General features: G+C 38.4%; 1 protein-coding gene across 1 annotated transcript; it reads right to left on the minus strand.

Moving 5' to 3' along the window:
* Positions 1–12,829: 12,829 nt before the first annotated feature.
* Positions 12,830–18,972, minus strand: LOC131367176 (uncharacterized). Its single transcript, XM_058412439.1, has 13 exons — positions 18,911–18,972; positions 18,114–18,285; positions 17,771–17,869; positions 16,972–17,085; positions 16,817–16,884; positions 16,291–16,478; positions 15,559–15,678; positions 15,355–15,437; positions 14,816–14,939; positions 14,362–14,522; positions 13,463–13,536; positions 13,030–13,111; positions 12,830–12,838 (listed from the first exon to the last, which is right to left on the minus strand). The coding sequence occupies exons 1-13, from the start codon at positions 18,970–18,972 to the stop codon at positions 12,830–12,832; spliced, it is 1,356 nt and encodes a 451-aa protein (XP_058268422.1).
* Positions 18,973–19,592: the final 620 nt, after the last annotated feature.

Raw genomic sequence — 19,592 nt, forward strand, 5'->3', positions numbered from 1 at the left:
TCCCACTCACAATGTGCTGGAGGCCAATGAGTGCATCAAGCCTCCCTGGTTGGAAGCTCACCAGGGAAGAAACATAAAGTCTGTTCACCTGGAGAGGTGTCAGAGAAGCTGTCTGAGCAGCAAATATTGTGAAATGCTACTTTTATTTTCCTCATCACCTATTCCCTGTGCCCTCCAGATTGCTGTTCAATCTCCAGCCACCCAAGCAGTGTCCTACTACACAAAGACGTAAGCATACTACACTTCACAGCATCCCTGCATACCAACAAATTCACACACATTTCCTTCACTTTTCATTTCTTCTGTAATAAGTGGAAAATGAACAAAACCCTTCAGGGCTCAAATGTCCATTATGGTCAGTGTGTTTTGTTTTCACATTATGCCCTTGGAGCTATATCTTGTCACACTGCTACAGAGTGCAAAACATCACCACCAGAGGACCCGATAAAGTTGTGTTTTTAATGTGTTTCCCCTTCTCCATCTGTGTCCCAGTGGTTCAGGGTGCAGTTACCAAACATATCCTTGGGGGTCGGTCTATATGTAGACAATCATTCCGAAGTCTGATGTGTCTTACAGGGGACATGCTGAAGACTAGGTGTGAAGACATACAAACTTGTCCTGCTAAAAAAAATGATGGCTGATAATGTGGAAGCTATGGCCTGCTCATCTCTGAGAGCAAACAAGAGGATACAGATGGCTGGACAGGAAGCCTTGCTCTCTATATCACTCACGGGGGCTGAAAGAACTTCTTAATATGTTAGCTGTGGACACATGCTTAAGGGTGAGATCCTAGTTTGAGTAGGTGTAACCCCTGTCATCATCCTATATCATATGTGGTCCTACAATATAAGCAAGATAGAGATAAATTGCCTCCTATGGCCATGTTTGTCAATTTTGCAAAGAAATTCCAGTCTGGTGGAAGCTAGTCAGCCATGCAGATTAAACTAGGCAGAGGGCAGGAGAGTAGTTTCCAATGGTTGCGAGTGTCCCAAGGGCATACTGCTCCTTCATGCCCTGTTCAGAGCTATGATGTTGGCAACAAAGGACTCCTCTTCTACTGGTGAAAGCTATAGTCTGATCAGTCTGCACTCTGACTGAGGAAGGTACTCCAGCAGTGCCTGGCCACATGTTTGACATCATTCTATCGCTCAGGTGGGCAACACAAGTGCTTCAAGGACAGTCTTAAAGTGTCCCTCAAGACTCTGGGGAAATCTTATGATTCCTGGGAGGAGCTGGCACAAGAGTGCACTGCTTGGCGCACTGCAGCTAACAAAGGCTTCAAGGAAGCCAAAGTAAAGTGTGCAGATGTGTCAAGAAGTAGACGCACAATCCGCAAGATGAGGGCAGCTTGCACCTTAATATCCCACACCGAACACAAGTGCCCAACTTGCGGGGGGTACTTCCACGCCAGGATCAGCCAGAACAAGCCATGTGTGGACTCACAAAAAACAATCTCCTACATAATTTGATGTCATGGTCTCTTTCGACTACGACGGACAACGGTCATCACAACATCAACCATGAAGTCCCTGCAACAATTGCATGCAAAAAGTCCCACAAGATGTCTTAATTCATTGGTTGTATTTCATTTGTAATTCCTAGAGTTGCTCTAAGGTGCTCCATGACTACTGGGATCAGTCGAATGAGGGAAAAGTGAAAAGAATGTAATTTTAATCACTGTTGGGTACAAGCCCTCATGGTGGAAAGGACATCCAGTACTCAACAGATCCTTTTCTTGAGTATTTGTTTAGGAGTCTGAATTGACTGATATGGCAATGCATTTGATTCACCCCACCTCCTTGGTGGATACATGAGATTGACATGAAACAGGTTCCACTAGCAATCACCTGATGTGGAACTCTGAAATGTCAGCCAGAGATTTTCCACCTACTAAGAGACCTGGTGTTAAAGATGTTTGCTGAAGCCTCTTGTTCTCCACTACACTGAAGAGGTGCCCTTTGATTGTATCCATGTGGCTGTGTTGTTACCACTGTGTTTGGACTGGGGACATGTGTAGTTTTGGTGGTAAATTACACTATAAATCTGTAATAAACCTGTAATAAAAACTACCTCCACAAACATTGCACTTCTTAGTCAAGACAGTCTGCCTTAAGAGATCCTTAGTGACCAACTCCTGCTTGCACTGGCTAATGACAGATTTTGCCCCCAAGCACAAGGCTCTAAGGTAACTTAGGGGTTAATCCCCCTGAGTGGCAGTTTGTAAAAAGAAAAACAAAATAGCTCCTTACCAGAGAAGAAAACAGAGAACTGTGCTAACACGTCAAGTGCCATATTTCCATGGCAACAGATTCACCGAGCAAACAAACCTGTCCATTTCCTTCATAAGAATTTTAGGGAGCACAAAGAGAGTATTTGCACCCTCTACTGTTGGGATGAAAACTTTCCCCAGCCATCTCCTGATTATTTTGGGTTTGACATCGCATGGAATAACAGATTTATTTAAAGAATAGCTAACTGAACAGAAACATTTATTAAATATTTAAAAGTAACTTTCAAATTAAAACTTTCTAAATTCCTAGTTCATAATGCACTATAATAAATCCCTTTTCACCCAATTCACTATCACAATGCTTCTCATTGAAAGTCGAATTACATAAACAACCCTTTTTCTCTCATTTCCAGGGTAGCATTTAATTGTTTATACGATTTTGTAGAAGCCACATCACAATCTGTTAGTCTCATATTATTCATTGTCTCCTTAATTTAATGGTGAAAGAGCACACTGTATTTCCTACAAGGACTGCACTCAGTCAAACAGATTATAAATATGGGGTTCAGTTATTTAGATAGGGATCACTTAGTCTATTTGAAGCCTTGTGCGAGGAATTTATTGGCACTTGGCCCTGAAGTCTACTCAAGTCAATCGATGAGGCACGTAAGACCTTTTTTTTTTATTTTTCCTGTTTTGTTGTTCGAGATTAAAGAGTAGATTATTGTATTGATCGTGTCCACCTAAGGGTTAACCAGGCATTTTATATAATTTTACTGACTGACATTAATATACTTTTTGCTTTATATTGTTTTTAATTTGTGCACACTTGGAAATATTATGTAGATTGATGTTGCCTGAGTGATATCTTAATTAGCCTGTCTGTTGTGTGATATGCTGCTGGTGCTTTTGATGCCTTTATATAAGTATCAAAAGCACCAGCAGCATAATTTCCATAGATTTACATTTTACATTTACATATTTTTCATTTCGCTGCTGCTTTTTATTCAAAGCGACTTCCAGTTGCACAGCTGAGTAGTTAAGGGTCTTGTTCAAGGGCCCAACAGTGGCAGTTTGGCAGATCTGAACTCAAGATCTCATCAGTAGCTCAAAGTCTTAATCCCGGCTCCACTACATTGTCTCTTCCATTCTCTATTTGTAAAGTGTAAAATCTTCTTTGCCTTCATCCCAACTAATAGAATCAAAAACTCGCCCTGTAGCCAGTGAATTTTCTGCTCACACTAAGCCACTGAGCTCATACACCCTTCCACAATTATAACTGCACTGCTGAACTAGTTCAGTATGCTTGTTCACTTCCTGAAGTGCTAGCGTATGCTAAATCTTTGCCACTGTGGCAACTTTTAATTCAAATGGAGACCTCCAGATCTGACTGGAGAAATGACAGGAATTTAAGCAAACAGATGCTAGACTTAGCTTTCCATAGTTTTCTCAAGTTTGTGGTTCACAGCCCTGAATTGGTACATTGTAGACATGGTTTCTCTGTTTTTTTTTTGCATTTCACATTGAGGTAATAGAGAAAACTTTGATATAGTATAGTGTACATACTGTATAACTTGTTTCTACCTCTTTAAAAAAAAAAATGCATCAATATTTTCCAGTGATTTCTGAATTTTATTCCCATTAAAAAAATTCTCTAATCAAATTGGCCTGATTTAATTTGTTCATTTTCTGTAATAGTGTGGCTCAGACAATAGTTCCAGGTGCCAGGTTTTGCATGGGTGTGTTTCTATAGCAACAGCTTTACACAGGAAATTGAACAATGCTCCAGAAGGAGAATGTATGTAATCATTGGTGTGGTGAAGTTTTCCATCAGGAAATGTTTGTTTAGCATTTTTGGAAGGCTGTCAGAGCTTTCAATCAGAGCAGTAACCCTAAGATTTCCAACACAGGACAGAGGAATTTGTGCTTTGCAGCTTCATGTAACAATTGAGGACATGACAATCTTCATATTAGTGTATTATTAACTTAAAAAAAACTGGTACAAACTGTTCATTGCTGCAGTAAAGTAAGTGATAAATAACTATTAATGAAAATAGGGAGCATGACATATCCTTTAGTTGATGAAATAAAAAAACGCATTTCTTGGCAATTTGCTGTGGTATTAGTGGAATTACAGTAAATGCTTCACAATGCCCAGTTATTGGAAAATAAATCATGTTTGTGGTGGTATCAATAACTCTGCTTAACATCCGCCTGCATCACATCACCCCATTATTGATTTTTTTTTTCCTATAACAGCATGCCTTGTCTCTTTTATTCCATACATCTGCTTAATACTATTTTGTATATATGTAATTTTAAATTGTAAGGCATAATTAGTTTCAGGTCTTCATGTGGAGCAACAAGAAAAAGACATAATGTATTCCATTCTATTTAAAATCATCATTCTATTGAAAACCCATGCTGTGCTTTTTCAAAAAAAATATGACTGGTCTCATACTGAATGTCAATAGTCATTAAGGCAAATCATGCATAATGGTCATTTGATTTTATATTAATCTCGCTTGCAGGAATCAATACAACCGTATGCGCCAATTGGCTCTTGGTTTTAATCACTTTGAATGCTGCACATTTCTTACATCTGCATTGCATTATTGCTGAATGTTGGAACAAAAAGTTTTCCAAAGTCCTTCGGTCATGAAATTTGAGTGCAACGGAAGTTTCACTGAATAATATTTTCAGTATAAGGCATAATAGACATAAACATGCCGTAAAGTCTATAACAGAGACAAAATGATGTGTGCTCCCATAGTGCACCATTTCAGCAACTGTATTGTTCTATTAGAAACTATATTTTCCCCCTAGGAATGGATGGATGGATGGATGGATGGATGGATAGTGCGTGTTTGACAGAATTTTCTTCTGATGCTGCTGGAGCCTCCTGTTGTCTCTCTTCATCCTGGAGCAAATAGCTGAATGTGAAGGTATCTGATAAAGGCAGTGGTAGGCCTTAGCTGTAGAGCAGGCTTGTGTTTTGCACTTTCCTAGGATTTCGGGCCAGATTGTCTGCTGTTCCTGTGTGCTCTCAGACTGCAGCGTTGATCCTTTTGAGTCATTCTTGCTGGAAAAGGGATTGCGTCTGTTAACACCGATAGACAGTCCATGCTGTTTGGTGCAGAAACTTTTGCATACAGCAGAATTTGTCCCATTGTCCTTATTCTCTACAGTGTACAGTGAACATTTGTTCACCAGAGCTGTGGTAAGAAACCACAGGCAAGTTTATGTCTTTTTATTTATTCTTGGTTAATATTCAGAACAGCCAATAGATTTCAACAGCAGGAGTGGACAAATCACAGATACACAGATGTCACTTTTTTTTGTATTATTTGTAATATCTCTATTGTATATATTCATTTCATTTATAAATGTACACGTATAAGGTCTTTTGACTTTGTGCTTATAAATATGTTCAATAAGTATGCATTCAAAAATATTAACAAGGTATAAATGCTGAGAAATATTCTGGTGCAAAGTGCACCCGGTGTCATTAAAAAGGCCGTTGGAACAAGTGGCAATCATGGTGAAGGAGAAGGAGTGTCCTTCTCAGGGACAGCATAATTAAACAACAGTCGGATGGAAAAAGATACCGAGCCATAAACATCCCAGTCACTGCAATAATATGCAGCTGGAAGTAAATAAAATGCATATAAAACAACTAATCATCCACGGATGTTTTCCGGCTTTCACAACATGCTCTGAGAATAATGCTAAGGAAAGTAAGACAGAAACCAGAGGTCACATGAAAAGAGTTGCAAGATAATCTGAAAGCAGAAGGAACAGGTCATGATCTGCACCGCAATCATCTTCATTCTTACACACCACGCAAACAGAAAAACTCTTTTGGAATGGTATACTTTGGTCTAAAGGACTCTTTGGCAACGTCGTGTTTGGAGAAATAAGGGCTGCAGATATGATCCCCCAAAAAAAACCATACTCACAAGGATGGATGTGGAAGTATCATAATATCTGCTTCCCTGCAAACAGGATTGGAGCAGGGCAGATCATCGGAAAAAAACAAAAAACAAGCAAAAAAAAAAAAACCATGAATGTGCAGACACATATTCGAGAAAAACTGAATCTTTATATTTCATCAGAAACTGAATCTCGGAAGAAAATGAACACTTTAAGAAAGCCACTGACCTCGCACATACAGCCAAAATAACTTGAGAAGGAAGAACTTGCATGGTGGATCTCCTGACTTGAATCCCTAATGAAAATTTAGGGAGGATTTTGAAATGGTGAATCCAGCAATAAAACCCTTGTAACCTTGTGGAATTGAAGATGATTTGCCAAGAGGAATGAGCCCAAACCACGATGCAGCAAAAAGTTAATTACTTTTTACTGTGGATGTTGTAATTGCTAACAACAGCACTGAAACAAAATACTAATGCTAGTCGTTTGTGGTGTCTGAATACTTTTTCCCTTTTTCAACGTATCTTTCTTTATTCTCAGGAATAATACTAATTTTGAAAGATACTGTGTGTCATTTAGAAATATATTAAATAATAGATGGTTAAATTACTTCCCTTTATTATAAATAATAAGCAAATATATAATAAGCAATAATAAGCTCCAGTTCAAGGCCCAGAAGCTGAACTGACTAGGTAAAGTAAAAAAAGTAGCATTTATCATAATGTACTAAAGTATGAAGTGCTTTAATACAAACACAAACAAGCATTGTATTTAAACTCCTAACACAGCACATCCTGTTTGCATCTTCAAGAAAAAGCCTGAAAGTTGGCCAGTTATGAGCTGCTGTGTTTTCTCTTTACATATATAAAACATTACTTGTAAAAGAGATACACAAAAAAAGGGATTACCTGACTGTGGCTAGTGCTCATTATTCCACCTAGTAAAATCCAGCGTGTGGTGCAGGAGATGGAGGCATTCAGAACGCATAGTGCTATGGTTATAACATATCGGTGTACATTTCATTCAAGTATACACACTGAAGTATTGCAAACAGAGATTTTCTTTCTCTGCATATTGAACTGCTGGTGACTGCGATCCTACTGAGACTACGTGTGTGAATAAAAATTAATAGCCCAGACACCTAATATTCTTGTCCTACTGATTTATCCACCGCTGCATAGTCATAATACCCTGAACTGGCAAGCTGAGGTCAAATCCGGCAAACATGATAAGCATATCAAACACAAAGAGCAAAAAGGCTAAGAAAAGAGATGATTTCAGGGGATAAGAAGTAATCAAAATAACACCACTCCAAATGTGCCTGTGAGCATGTTTTTATCTTAACCCTTTATTTTAAATCTATTAAAAAAATATATATATACATACAACATATTATGGCCATTGATTCATTATTGTATTGTTTGGGATATTTAGATCGATCATATGGCATATTTAGTACTAACTACTCTTTAATAGTAATAATAATAATAATAATAATAAGAAGAAGAAGAAGAAGAATGTGTTTTATTTAAAATAGCACATTCCTAACACCTATAGAAAACAAAGGTAATAGATTAAAGTCTTGTAGGAAGAAAAATAGAAACCACCACTTGCTCAGTACCAGATTTGAGGACTTGAGGAGTTTTTATTTATTTGTTTGTTTGCTTGTTTTTGTGAGATATGTGTAATGTGCACTGAACACTGAACGAGTTATGATTGTTTGTTCGGGTATTTTAATGGATTTGACTGAGATGCCAGAGAAAAAAGGCTGCAAACGTTGATCAAAGCAGAATCATAAAATAAGTAGTTATTCCCATTTATAAATTCTTTCATGACTGAATTCATAAACACTGATATATGACAGATGAAACGCAGTTTTTATTGCCTTTATGGTTTTCAGAGAGCAAAGGAGTTGATTTGTTGCATTTAACCAAAGCAAAGGGAGCTATTCATCCTTTTGACCACAAGATGTCAGAAGAGTGCACCGGATTGAAAAGCTTCAAGTGACGAACCATTTCATGATACAGCTGAGGTGAAAGCCCTATCTATCCTATCTGCAAGATAGCAGCAGATCCTTTAGTCCTTTTAAGCTTGAAGTGGGACCTACATGGGCCACACCTTGCAACTTACAGGACTCAAAGGACACTTTTGAAAGATACTGACCACTGCAGACCGGAAACACCCCACAAGAGCTGTAGTTTTGGAGATGCTCTGATCCAGTCGTCTAGCCATCACAATTTGGCCCTTCGTCAAACTCGCTCAACTCCTTACGCTTGTCCATTTTTCCTGCTTCTAACACATCAACTTTGAGGACAAAATGTTCACTTGCTGCCTAATATATCCCACCCACTAACAGGTGCCATGATGAGGAGATCATCAGTGTTATTCACCTCCCCTCTCACTGGTCATAATATTATGCCTGATCATTGTATATACTTTATTTCTGAAACCATTCTGTTTATTATAAATAAAGTTAGATTAATATAGATATATTTGTAGTTTCTCTCTGCATTCGCCACAAAATATGGCTATTTTTTGAGATTTGGCGCCACCGTGGGCTACATCCAAAACCGCATACTGTACTTCTAGATAGAACGCATAATACTGCCGTACATAGGGCTGTTATGTATACTCTTTAGTGCATTAGTATGTAGGGCGGATATAAACACAGAGGTTCCTTTCTCTCAGGAGGCTCTCTCTGGTAAGTACAGATAATTTACCGTGCTATTTTTAGTGAAGCACATAGGCTTCCCCCTCTCCTATGGAGTCAATTCAATGCCACATATATTTGCAAAAGAATGTATGTATTGCAAAAAAAAAGTTTTCTTTAAAAATGAAAAAATGAAATTTGTGAGAAACAAAATAAACAAAAATAAAGAGTTGCAAAATATAAATGACTTCAATTTATTTGCGACACTGTTTTTATTTTGCCTTTCAGTGAAATCAGTCTGCGACACCGTTTGTTCTTCAAATTCTTAAATTTGTCGATGGTCCCTAAAATACTGAATGTCTGAATATCAAACTAACGTCACCGCGGTCGTAAATAAAATCTATCGACATTAACAAAACAATACTCATTTTAACGTAAGTGATATAAAAGGAAACGATAAATCCAATGCCCAGTCTGTCCTCCATGCCCGGCAGTGAGTACCCTCCAACTAAATTCTATCCTCCATAATCCATGGTACCATGATGCTGCCTTAATCGTTGACTCCCGTGTGTTCCCCAGCAGTGTCCTCTTTGACTCGGGCACGTCCAGGAACTTCGTCTCCTCACATATCCTTGCCCACTGCTGCATTCCAAGACGAAGGAGCCCGACGCGCTCACCAGATTACCACCATTCAGGGAAAACCGGTGGGTCGTGGACTGGTGCAGTGGATAACCCAGGAGCTAAAACTGTGTATTCGGCTGCATGCATGAGGAGACACTCTCCCTGTTAGTGTTAAGGCCTGGTCACACTACAAGACTTTAACTGTCCGCAGATCGCTTTGCTGTTCAGACTACTTGACTTCACTGTATGTCTTTTTGTCCTTGTGGTGTTCACACTTTGCGACGCTTTGTAAATGATCCACAAGAGGGGGTTGCACACCACACGATCTGACAACAACTCTTGTCACTCAACGCCTCAACACCGTCCCCAAAACATGTTTTGTCATGAAAACACACGCGACAGGTGGATCCGGAAATGACGCAGGAGTCTCGCTCTAGATAAATGTTAATTTATTAAAATAAATGTTGTGTCCACACTATTTTTGAAGCCATGTTGCTGCTGCTGCTTTTCTTCCGTTGACCTCAACTCTGTTGACTTGCTCTCTCATTGGCTGGAGGTCGTAGCTACAACTGACACCATGAGATGTTGAGTCAGCCGACCGTCCCAGATATTTAACATGCCAGATATCTGGATTTTGTCTGCGAGGTGTCAGCGATGCGTCAGCTTGCCTCTTTGATGCATCGTTGAGTAGTTCACACATAAAGCACCATGCTCCACTGGTTTGTCATCGTGTATATCGATGATATTCTGATTTACTCCAAAAACCGGTCGGAGCACATCCATCACGTCCGGCAGGTACTCGAGTGCCTCCGCCGTCACCACCTCTTTCTCAAACTAGAGAAGTGCGAGTTCCACCAGACTATCATTCAGTTCTTGGGCTACATCATCTCCCTGGCAGGTATCAGGATGGATCAGTCCAAAGTAGCGAACTGGCCACAGCCGCAGACCATTAAAGAGCTACAGCGCTTCCTAGGGTTAGCGAATTTCTACCGTCGCTTCATCAAGAATTACAGCATGCACACTGCCCCACTCACCGCACTGTTAGGTGGACAACCCAAAAAGCTCACATGGACAAGCTCAGCGGTCGAAGCCTTCCGGAAGCTGAAAGCCGTCTTCTGCTCCGCTCCAACTCTATTACACCCCGATCCCGACAAACCCTTCGTGGTGGAAGTAGATGCCTCGGCTCTAGGGGTAGGAGCAGTGTTGTCCCAGCGAGGAGGTAAACCCCTGGCACTCCGTCCATGCGCTCTTTACTCAAAAAAACTAACTCCGGCGGAGAGGAATTATGACATCTGTAATCGCGAACTGTTAACGATTAAGCTGGCATTGGAGGAATGGAGAAACTGGTTGGAGGGGGCTATCCATCCCTTTGAGGTCATCACGGACCATAAAAATCTCCAGTACCTCAAAGAGGCTAAACCCCTAAATCCGTGGCAAGCGCGCTGGGCGCTCTTCTTTACCAGGTTCCGGTTTACGGTCTCCTATCACCCCGGCAGTAAGAACACCAAAGCCGACGCGCTTTCCCGGATGTACTCACCAGACCCCCAAACATATTATTATTAAATGCTTGTACCCTTTTTTTTTAATTAAGAGCAAGACACAGCCTACTTCTACAACTTGTATTTTTAATTAACCCTTTAAAAGTACTCAATCAATGTAAATTCATTCTCATCCAGCTAATAAAGTACACAAGCAGGTGTAATTTTATTTACATTTCAGTTTAAAGCATCCAATCCTAAGTCAATCAATGTGGAAAAAACTATCAATAATTGTGTCAATATGTCTTTCTTATGCTTCGGGTAAATCAGTTTGTGCTCAAAGATATTTTTCTGCACAATACAGTGTTTTGTTTGTTTGTTTTTTACATTTCTATACAAGCACTACCTTACTGATGTCATGATGATTTTAGAATCATCCTGCATGGTCTTCCAGTTGTTGGCTTTTAAATGATTGTCATAGCAGTGCTCACACCCTGAGACTTTAATAAAACACTTCTCATGCTGACAAAACTTTTGTCTGCTGTTTTGTTTGATTGCAGTGGCACTAAATTGACTGCCAGAAGGAAATACAGAAAACTGTTACAGCGGTCATTTAGGGAAAACACTCTGAATGTCTTGTTTATTAATATTTATAATTAATGGCATTCTTATCCTCAGTGTTATATTAGATCAAAATGGGTTTTGGTTTTGTTTTAACCTTCAACATTTGATTCTATTTTTCTTTTGCTTTTCCTTTAATGCTTTAAAGCCTTAAAAAAACACCATAATATTATTTAAGCTGAACTTTAGGGGTCACCTAAGACAATTGTACATGTAAATGCTCCTTTGAACCATTTTTAAATATGCAGGTTCATAAAGGAAGCCAACTGCAGTGATCAAAACACCTCAAGCAATACTGATTTTTGTAATGAAATAGCTTAAATCTCACTTTTGGACTTTAGAAAATATGAATGATAATTCATTAAAAAAAAACTAGAAATGTTTTCTCAGAAATACAGCCAGCTAATGTCAGAGTATTTAAACTATAAACATAGAATTCATTTTCTTTTTTTTAACATTATCATATAAATACACTTAAAAAAAATATTATTTTCATTAAAACAATTTATTCAAAATATTAAACATTCGTTTCAATTTACTTTTTTATTGGGTCCTTTTCACTGGGTGAGGGTCTTTGGACCTGGTTGTTTGTAATTAAATAAATTAAATATCATCTTTAGACTAAAAAGCTTTGGCATGATCATTACTTTTTAAAAAAAAAACCTAGGATACAAAAAAAGGATACAGACAATCAGTGAAAGATTTTTCAAACTATGAATATGGAATTAATTGTTGTTGCTTTTTAACACAATCTTACAAATATCATTTTAAAGAACACAGTATTTTTAGCACTTTATTCATTTATCTTCGCAGGGTCCATTTCAATGGGGCTGTCTTTGGATGGACAGGCCTCTGAATTTTCACTTTTACATTTACATTTCTGGCATTTGGCAGATGCTGTTATCCAGAGCGACGTACAAAAGTGCTTTAAGTCTCTATCATTGAATACATTAACATTGGTTCAATAGGTTACAGACTTTACCATTACCTTAAAATTGGTGGGTTTTTTGTTTTTAACATATAACAATACATAAAAACAGGGAAAGAAAAGAGTTAGTTTAAGTGCTTCAGGAAAAGGTAGTTCTTCAGACGTTGTTTGAAGACAGTCAGTGACTTCGGAAATCTAGGGGAAATTCCACCACCTCGGTGCCAGAACAGAGAAGAGTCTAAATGAATACTTACCTTTTACCCTCAGAGATGGTGGGACCAGTCTCATTTTTCACTGGGTGAGGGTCTTTGGACGGACAGAGCCCTGACTTTTCTTAAGCCGGGCCCTCTTGACCCTTGCCTCACGCTTCACTTTTTCTTTTTCAAGAATCTGCACAGAGACACAGTTTAAAACTTAAAACCAAAGCACCATGTAACGTGATTAAACCAAAGACTACTTCCTGTGTGTGTGTGTGTGTGTGTATAAGTGTGTGTGTGTATGTGTGTATAAGTGTGTGTGTGTATGTGTGTATAAGTGTGTGTGTATGTGTGTGTTTGTGTTTTCTTACCATTTTCGTAACGAACTGGCGAAGTTCTTCCAGGGTCAAAGGTCGCTTGTCATAATCGGGGATACTCACTTGATCCATATCACTGGAGTATAAACATAACTTGGTCATGCACAAATCCTGAGGTTTTTTTAGTCTGTGTAAATTATAATTGTACTGAATTGTATATAAATATTTATAAATATTGTATGAATTGTATATCATTGAACTGTAAATATAATTGGTAAATAAATTAATATTATTTATTATAATTTGGGGGCAAATGCAAATCAGTTGTGTTAAGAACAGGCTTGGTAATACAAGTCTGATTGGCATTTATCAACTTACTAACATGAATACAAAGAAAGTCAGAGAAAATCATGATGAGCATGATGAAAAAAAATCATCTGTAAGACGTAACTTAACATTTTCAGCCTTACAGTCTTGACACACTTACCTAAATTCAAGAGGCTGCTCGGCAGGAGGCTGAACGACAAGAGCCGGCACCTGAGCTAGTTCCTGATCCTGATCCTGTTAAGAGAAAACAACACAGATAACTCAGTCTGAGCTGTCCGAACTAGAACAAAACTCCTACTGACCCGAATCTGCCGTAAACAGAGACATATCAAATACATCAAAACCCTGTACAATAGGAGGACAAACTTTGTCTCCTTTACTCTCTCAACTATGGGATGAAAGCTATCTTATATTATCTAATACAGTATAATAAAAAAAGAAAGAAATAATACTGATTGCCACCATTACACTTTAATTGAAGTGAGTAGCTTTATATGTGAAGTTTGTAGATTAAAATTTTATCTTGCGTCAGTTTGGTTTTTAAAATATTTTTAGAAGTGGAGAGAGTGGAGATGTGATTAATTTCACACAACAGTTTTTACTGATTCCTGGAAAATGAAAATTTCCTGACTGCATTCCTGAAATCTCCTCTAATTGTTAATATTTGTCCTGCTGATGTCCTCTTATTTAGAATGTGAGTAAAATGAATGCAAGACTATAGAATTAACAGAATTATGGTGTGAAAAGATGGAAGAGGAACAGATCTGAAGCTAAGCGCTGGATTTACATCAGAGTGACACTAAGTGATCAAACTCAGAACGTCAACATTCTTAATAGCAGAGCGGCTTTAAATGTATTTCAACATATCTTTTAACATATTTTGATTACACCACTTACTATTTTACACCTCACAAATACACAGAGATTAGAATATAAAAAGTAAAAAACACGGCGCTGTGAATCAAAAAGTCCTAATCCTATTCAAACCAGGTGCAAGAGACGATCTCACTAAAAACAAGAAATGTTGGACACGTGGATCTTGTTTCATCGTTACTGTACCTTGAATTTGATGAAATTCTGGACAGCGACCAGCTCACTGGTTTTCTGGGCCAGTAGCCTCAGGTGAATTGTAAGGCTGGAGTCTTTAAGCCAACCTGGACAACTGAGCACTTTGTCCAACGGAGGATCGCAACCGATCTCATGATACAAGTCGCTCACCCCTACATTAACACACACACACACACACACACAAAAATGTGTGAAACAAAAACCTTTTTTACATGTTCTAAGGATCTCATTAAAAAAAAACTTGCACTGTATCTGTTTTACCCAAAATCTCAATTTCTTTTTACTTGTGCTTGTAAATTATAAATCCAGTGAAATAACAAAACCCTGTTTTCTATACACTGCACAACTCTACACAACTCAGCATTTAGGTATAGATCTTGTGCACTTGCAGTATGTGCTAGAGCACTTGTTTACATATTATTTAGTCAGCACCTCCTTGTCTCACCTGTATTAAGCTGATCCAGGATCTCAGTGAGTTCCTGGATCTGAGATTCAATGTCTCTCTGCTGATTGAGGGTGGGGGGTTCTTCCGATCTCCGATCTCTCAACTTCTCCATCTCCTCTTTTGTCTGGATCAGGGAACAGGAACACACAGTGAGCTATTTTCGGATAAGCGTGTTTGTGATGTTTCATATGAACATAAAAAGAGGTGATGACTTCAGATGGGTCAGATTCAGATTTGTTTTTAAAAATTTCCATGTCATTTCTATTGTTCACTTATATTTTTATGCTCTTATTTACGTACAGCAATTAAGGTCAACCTTCCATGAATAAATTGTACTTATTTAGGTATTTAAATTAAACACATCTTATCTGAGTCTGAAGTCACATGTTGTCATGGTTTTTACATTCAGTGAACAAAATGCTGATTTGGAAATTATCTATTATTTCTTAGTTACACTGACTTTGTTAGCTTCATCTCCTGGCTGATCAGGTATATTTAGATTACTGGAAGAATAGTAAAAAATGTTGATTTTGACTTACCGATCTGATTTCAGCTTTCAAATCCTCAATCTCTCTTCTTTGCTCAGTAAGGTATCTATAGTAAAAGATGAACTTTTCTTCACCTGTAAACAATACACAATGTTATACAGCAACCAGGTTAAATTAGACACAACCTTTATTACAGATCCAATCTGAAGCATTAATCATCTGAAATTAGATGGAGATTAGACAGAGCTGACTCACGCTGTAAACATTTGGTCACGAGCATTTCCAAATCTTCCTCGCCGGTCACCTCCCTGAGCCGGCGGAAAAGGTCCTCTAATGCTTCATTCTCTAATTTGATCAACTGCTGCTTCTTCATTTCTGCAATCATCATCATCATCATCATCATCCAAGTTTCCAACTATATTAGTCTGGTTAACTGAACTAGGTAAATAATATAATCTAAAACAGTCAGCTCTAGAATTATTGCCACTCTTTGTAATGTTGGGTAAAACAATTATAAATGGTTAATAAGCTTAATCTGTCACTTCTCCAACATTTCACTCAAATAAATTTCCAAGAAAAATTAAAACCCTGTAGTTATACACCTTATTGCTATTCTTACAAATTCTTGTAAATAAACCTTAACTCAAGCAAGGCTGCATTATACACTTTACTCTTTCATTTGGCTGTGAGTGATTAGGATGTCATAAGAGAACCATGACTTCCTGTTTTACTGGGGAATAAATATAGAGTGACACAAAGGTCAATTCCCAATGCTCTTTCTTCAACAAGGTGAAGATTAGATGATTAAATAATGAGGAAACTTCATCATCAGGCATTATAAGAATGATATTAAGTCATTAAGTGTTTTATATTTTCTTCAGAATAACTTCAAATAAGCTTAAATTTCTCTCATATTTCCAATGAGAGACTTAACTAGACCATGAAATAACTTTTTTACCAAAGGTGCCAATATTTTTGAGCTCTCACCGCGTCTGAGTTGTGCCTCCTCCAGTCCTTTCCTCTCACGACACTTAGTTTCTATGAACTTATCAAGACGTTGCTCCACTTCAAGCTGCCTCTTCAGCTCATCCACCTCAGCGATTTGTTGAAGCCGTTTCTTCTTATTCTTCTCATTCTTCTCCTTCAAATTCTCCAGTTTTGTCAGTATTTTCTCCCTGAACATCACACAAAAAACACAGAGCCTGTTTACATACACACGAACAATAATAATAGTAATAATAATAATAATAATAACTATAATATGATCATTCATCTGATTATTGGAGGGATCAGAATGATTAATACAGATCTGTGATTTTCATATGAAGGGCAGCTCTTATAGAAAATTAATCAACACTTTCTGTCCAATTAGATTTGAGAATTCTACAGTGCTGGTGTAACACTTAAAACACCATAAACATAAACATTTTACTATCTATTTTCGTTTAGCAAAAAGTGAATCCTGTCCACATGGTACTCATACATGTAAATAAATGCAGTAAATTCAGTTCACCTGACATCATGTTCTTCCTCTATCATGGTCATGAGTTCAGCAATCTCCTGCTGGACTTTCTGAAGCTCCTGTAAAAGAGAACATCTCCTGCGTTAACCACAGGCTTCTCATGCATGTGATTAAATCCTGACCCTAGTCACACTATAAGCTCTGACCTCATGCTGACAGTGGTGCAGCTGCTGGAAATGAACATGGTCCTTTTGCAGCTTCTCTATCTCCTCTTTCAGCTGATGTTTCTTCACCACCTTCTTGTTGTGGCGAATGAGAGTCTGTAGGTGGGTAAATGAAGGACAAGAAAAAAGTTTACAGAGGTAAATATTACAACTTTTAAAAAACAAATAAAACCCTGCTTTACAGTCACGCTAAAAGGTTGGAGTTAGTAGCTGATATTTATACCATATTATTTCACAGGGAAGATTGCTGTGATATGCAGTTTTGGGAAAATAATCAACTATAGGGTGGTAACAGTGACTCTGCATCTATATTGTGTTGCTAAATTATCTTCTTCAGTCTGACCCGAGGGTATGCAATGTTTTTCACAGCTTCCTGCTTTACAGTTTGTTCTATTTTATTGTGTGGCTGCAAAGTTTGCCATGTTTAACTTGTTTGCACATTTGCGTTACTTAGCTGTAGTTTTCCACTAGGCCAGCTTTTGCTCTTAGCTCACAGAAAGAGCTCACTAATTTAAAAGACATCTGTAAGATGTCTTGTCCACCGCAGTGTCCAGTCTCAGCGCCTGGTAGCTGTGAGGGTTGAGGGCATGAAGTGACCAACATTCCACACTTTGTTTTTATTTTGGTGAATAAGTGCATCACTTCGTCTTGATGGAATTTGTAGTGTGGATACACAACTCAACTTATTTATGCTACAAAATGGTGTGAAATAGCCTACTATGTGACTTGAGATGCACCTTATGACCTTTTTGTAACACAGAATCTAACAACTCTAACTCACGCGTTCCAGTTTATTTTCCAGCTTGTGAGTGACCTCTTCAGTGTGGCGAGCGTGAGCCTTCCGCTTATGCTCTTTCAGTTTCTTCTGAACACTCTGGATCTGTTCAAATACAGTCAAGTTTGTCACAAAACATACTTTTTAAGGCTCTTTAAAATCAATGTTAGGATAAAATGTGTAGTCCTTCAAAGACATACACACTGTCTAGACAAGGTATAATATTGATATGTGTGGCATAATATTGAAAACAGGATGCTGCTAAATGAACAGCATGTGACTTTATTGTGTATGTTTGCTGTGTGTGTGTGTGATGTCTGAAGGTCATCACCTTTTGCTCAAGCTTTACTTGAATGAGTCTCTCTTTTTCCACACACTTGTCGAGCTCGTCGCGGCGCTTCAGGAGAGCCCGGAGCTGCTGGACACAGCGGATGTCAGCCTGCCTGAGCCGCTGACTCTGAGGCACAAGCAGTTTCTCCTCCAATTTCTTGCACTCCTTACGCAGTTGATTTTCCTCCAGACTAACAGGCAACACACGTGAACAGAGTGATGTGTTTACAAAATGATAATAACATGAATAATTATGAATACTATGACAAATTTAATGAGAATTTAAACTGGGAAATTAATTCTGTCATCAACAATAAAACTAAATTAATCGTAGTCTTCATGATAAAAAAAAATGCTTTGTGATTATGACTGGAACAAAAACTGTACAAGTAAAATTCAACATATTCTTCAAGAGTATGTTAAAGAGTCAAAATCAAAACGTGAGGTTCCTATAAGTTCCCAGCACTTTATCCTGGTCAGGGTGGCGGTGGATCTGGAGTCTATCCCAAGAAACACTGGGAATGATCTAGGACTACCTGGATCTACCCACCTCCCAAAAACATGCCAGTAGATGGAGTCGCACCTATAGAGCCAATTTAGATTCACCAATCAAACTACTGGCATGTTCTTTGTACAGTAGGAAGAAACTGAAGAACCCATAAAGAACCCACAGAGACATGAGGAGAACTCCATACAGACAGTAACCTGAGCTCTGGATCGAACCAGAACCCAGGAGCTATGAGGCAGAGATCCCTCAAGATGTGGAGTGTTCAGAAAAAAACAGCATGTATGTGTATCGGGGACTATCTGACTGACCACTGCTTGCGGATAATGTCCTGGAAATGGATTTTGCTGGCCTCCAAATCACCCTGCATCATTTTATATTGCCTCTTCAGTCTGGCCTTCTCCTCTGTAACACACACACACACACACACACACCACATCACAGACGTGTCATTTTTACTATAACAGCTACATGTTCATCACTGATAACTCATTTACACATTACTACGCTCTTACCCAGTGCATCAAAGTCCAGGCTGCTGGTTTTTATTCCTGTATGTTTTTTCATTATTTTTCAGTAAATCACTGTGAAGACATGGAGATGGCACTTTGTAAAATCAATGTTTTCACCACAATATTGCTAACAGTAGTGACAAGAGCAGTGAGCTAGTCAATGTTCACAACCTAGCCACAGAGAGAGAGAGAGAGAGAGAGAGGGAGAGAGAGAGACAGACAGACAGACAGAGAGAGAGAGAGAGAGAGAGACAGACAGACAGACAGACAGACAGAGAGAGAAAGAGAGAGAGAGAGAGAGACAGACAGAGAGAGAGAGAGAGAGAGAGAGAGACAGACAGACAGAGAGAGCGAGAGCACAAACGCTAACTAGTTCTAAGACCGTAGATAGTTTGATCAAAAATATCATACTATAGCTTAAAACATTTCCGTGCTACATTTAATAACCGTAGTGAGTTCCTTTCAGCGACAAATATTTAGT

The sequence above is a fragment of the Hemibagrus wyckioides genome, linkage group LG16 (assembly GCF_019097595.1).
Source record: "Hemibagrus wyckioides isolate EC202008001 linkage group LG16, SWU_Hwy_1.0, whole genome shotgun sequence".
Taxonomy (NCBI): Eukaryota; Metazoa; Chordata; class Actinopteri; order Siluriformes; family Bagridae; genus Hemibagrus; species Hemibagrus wyckioides.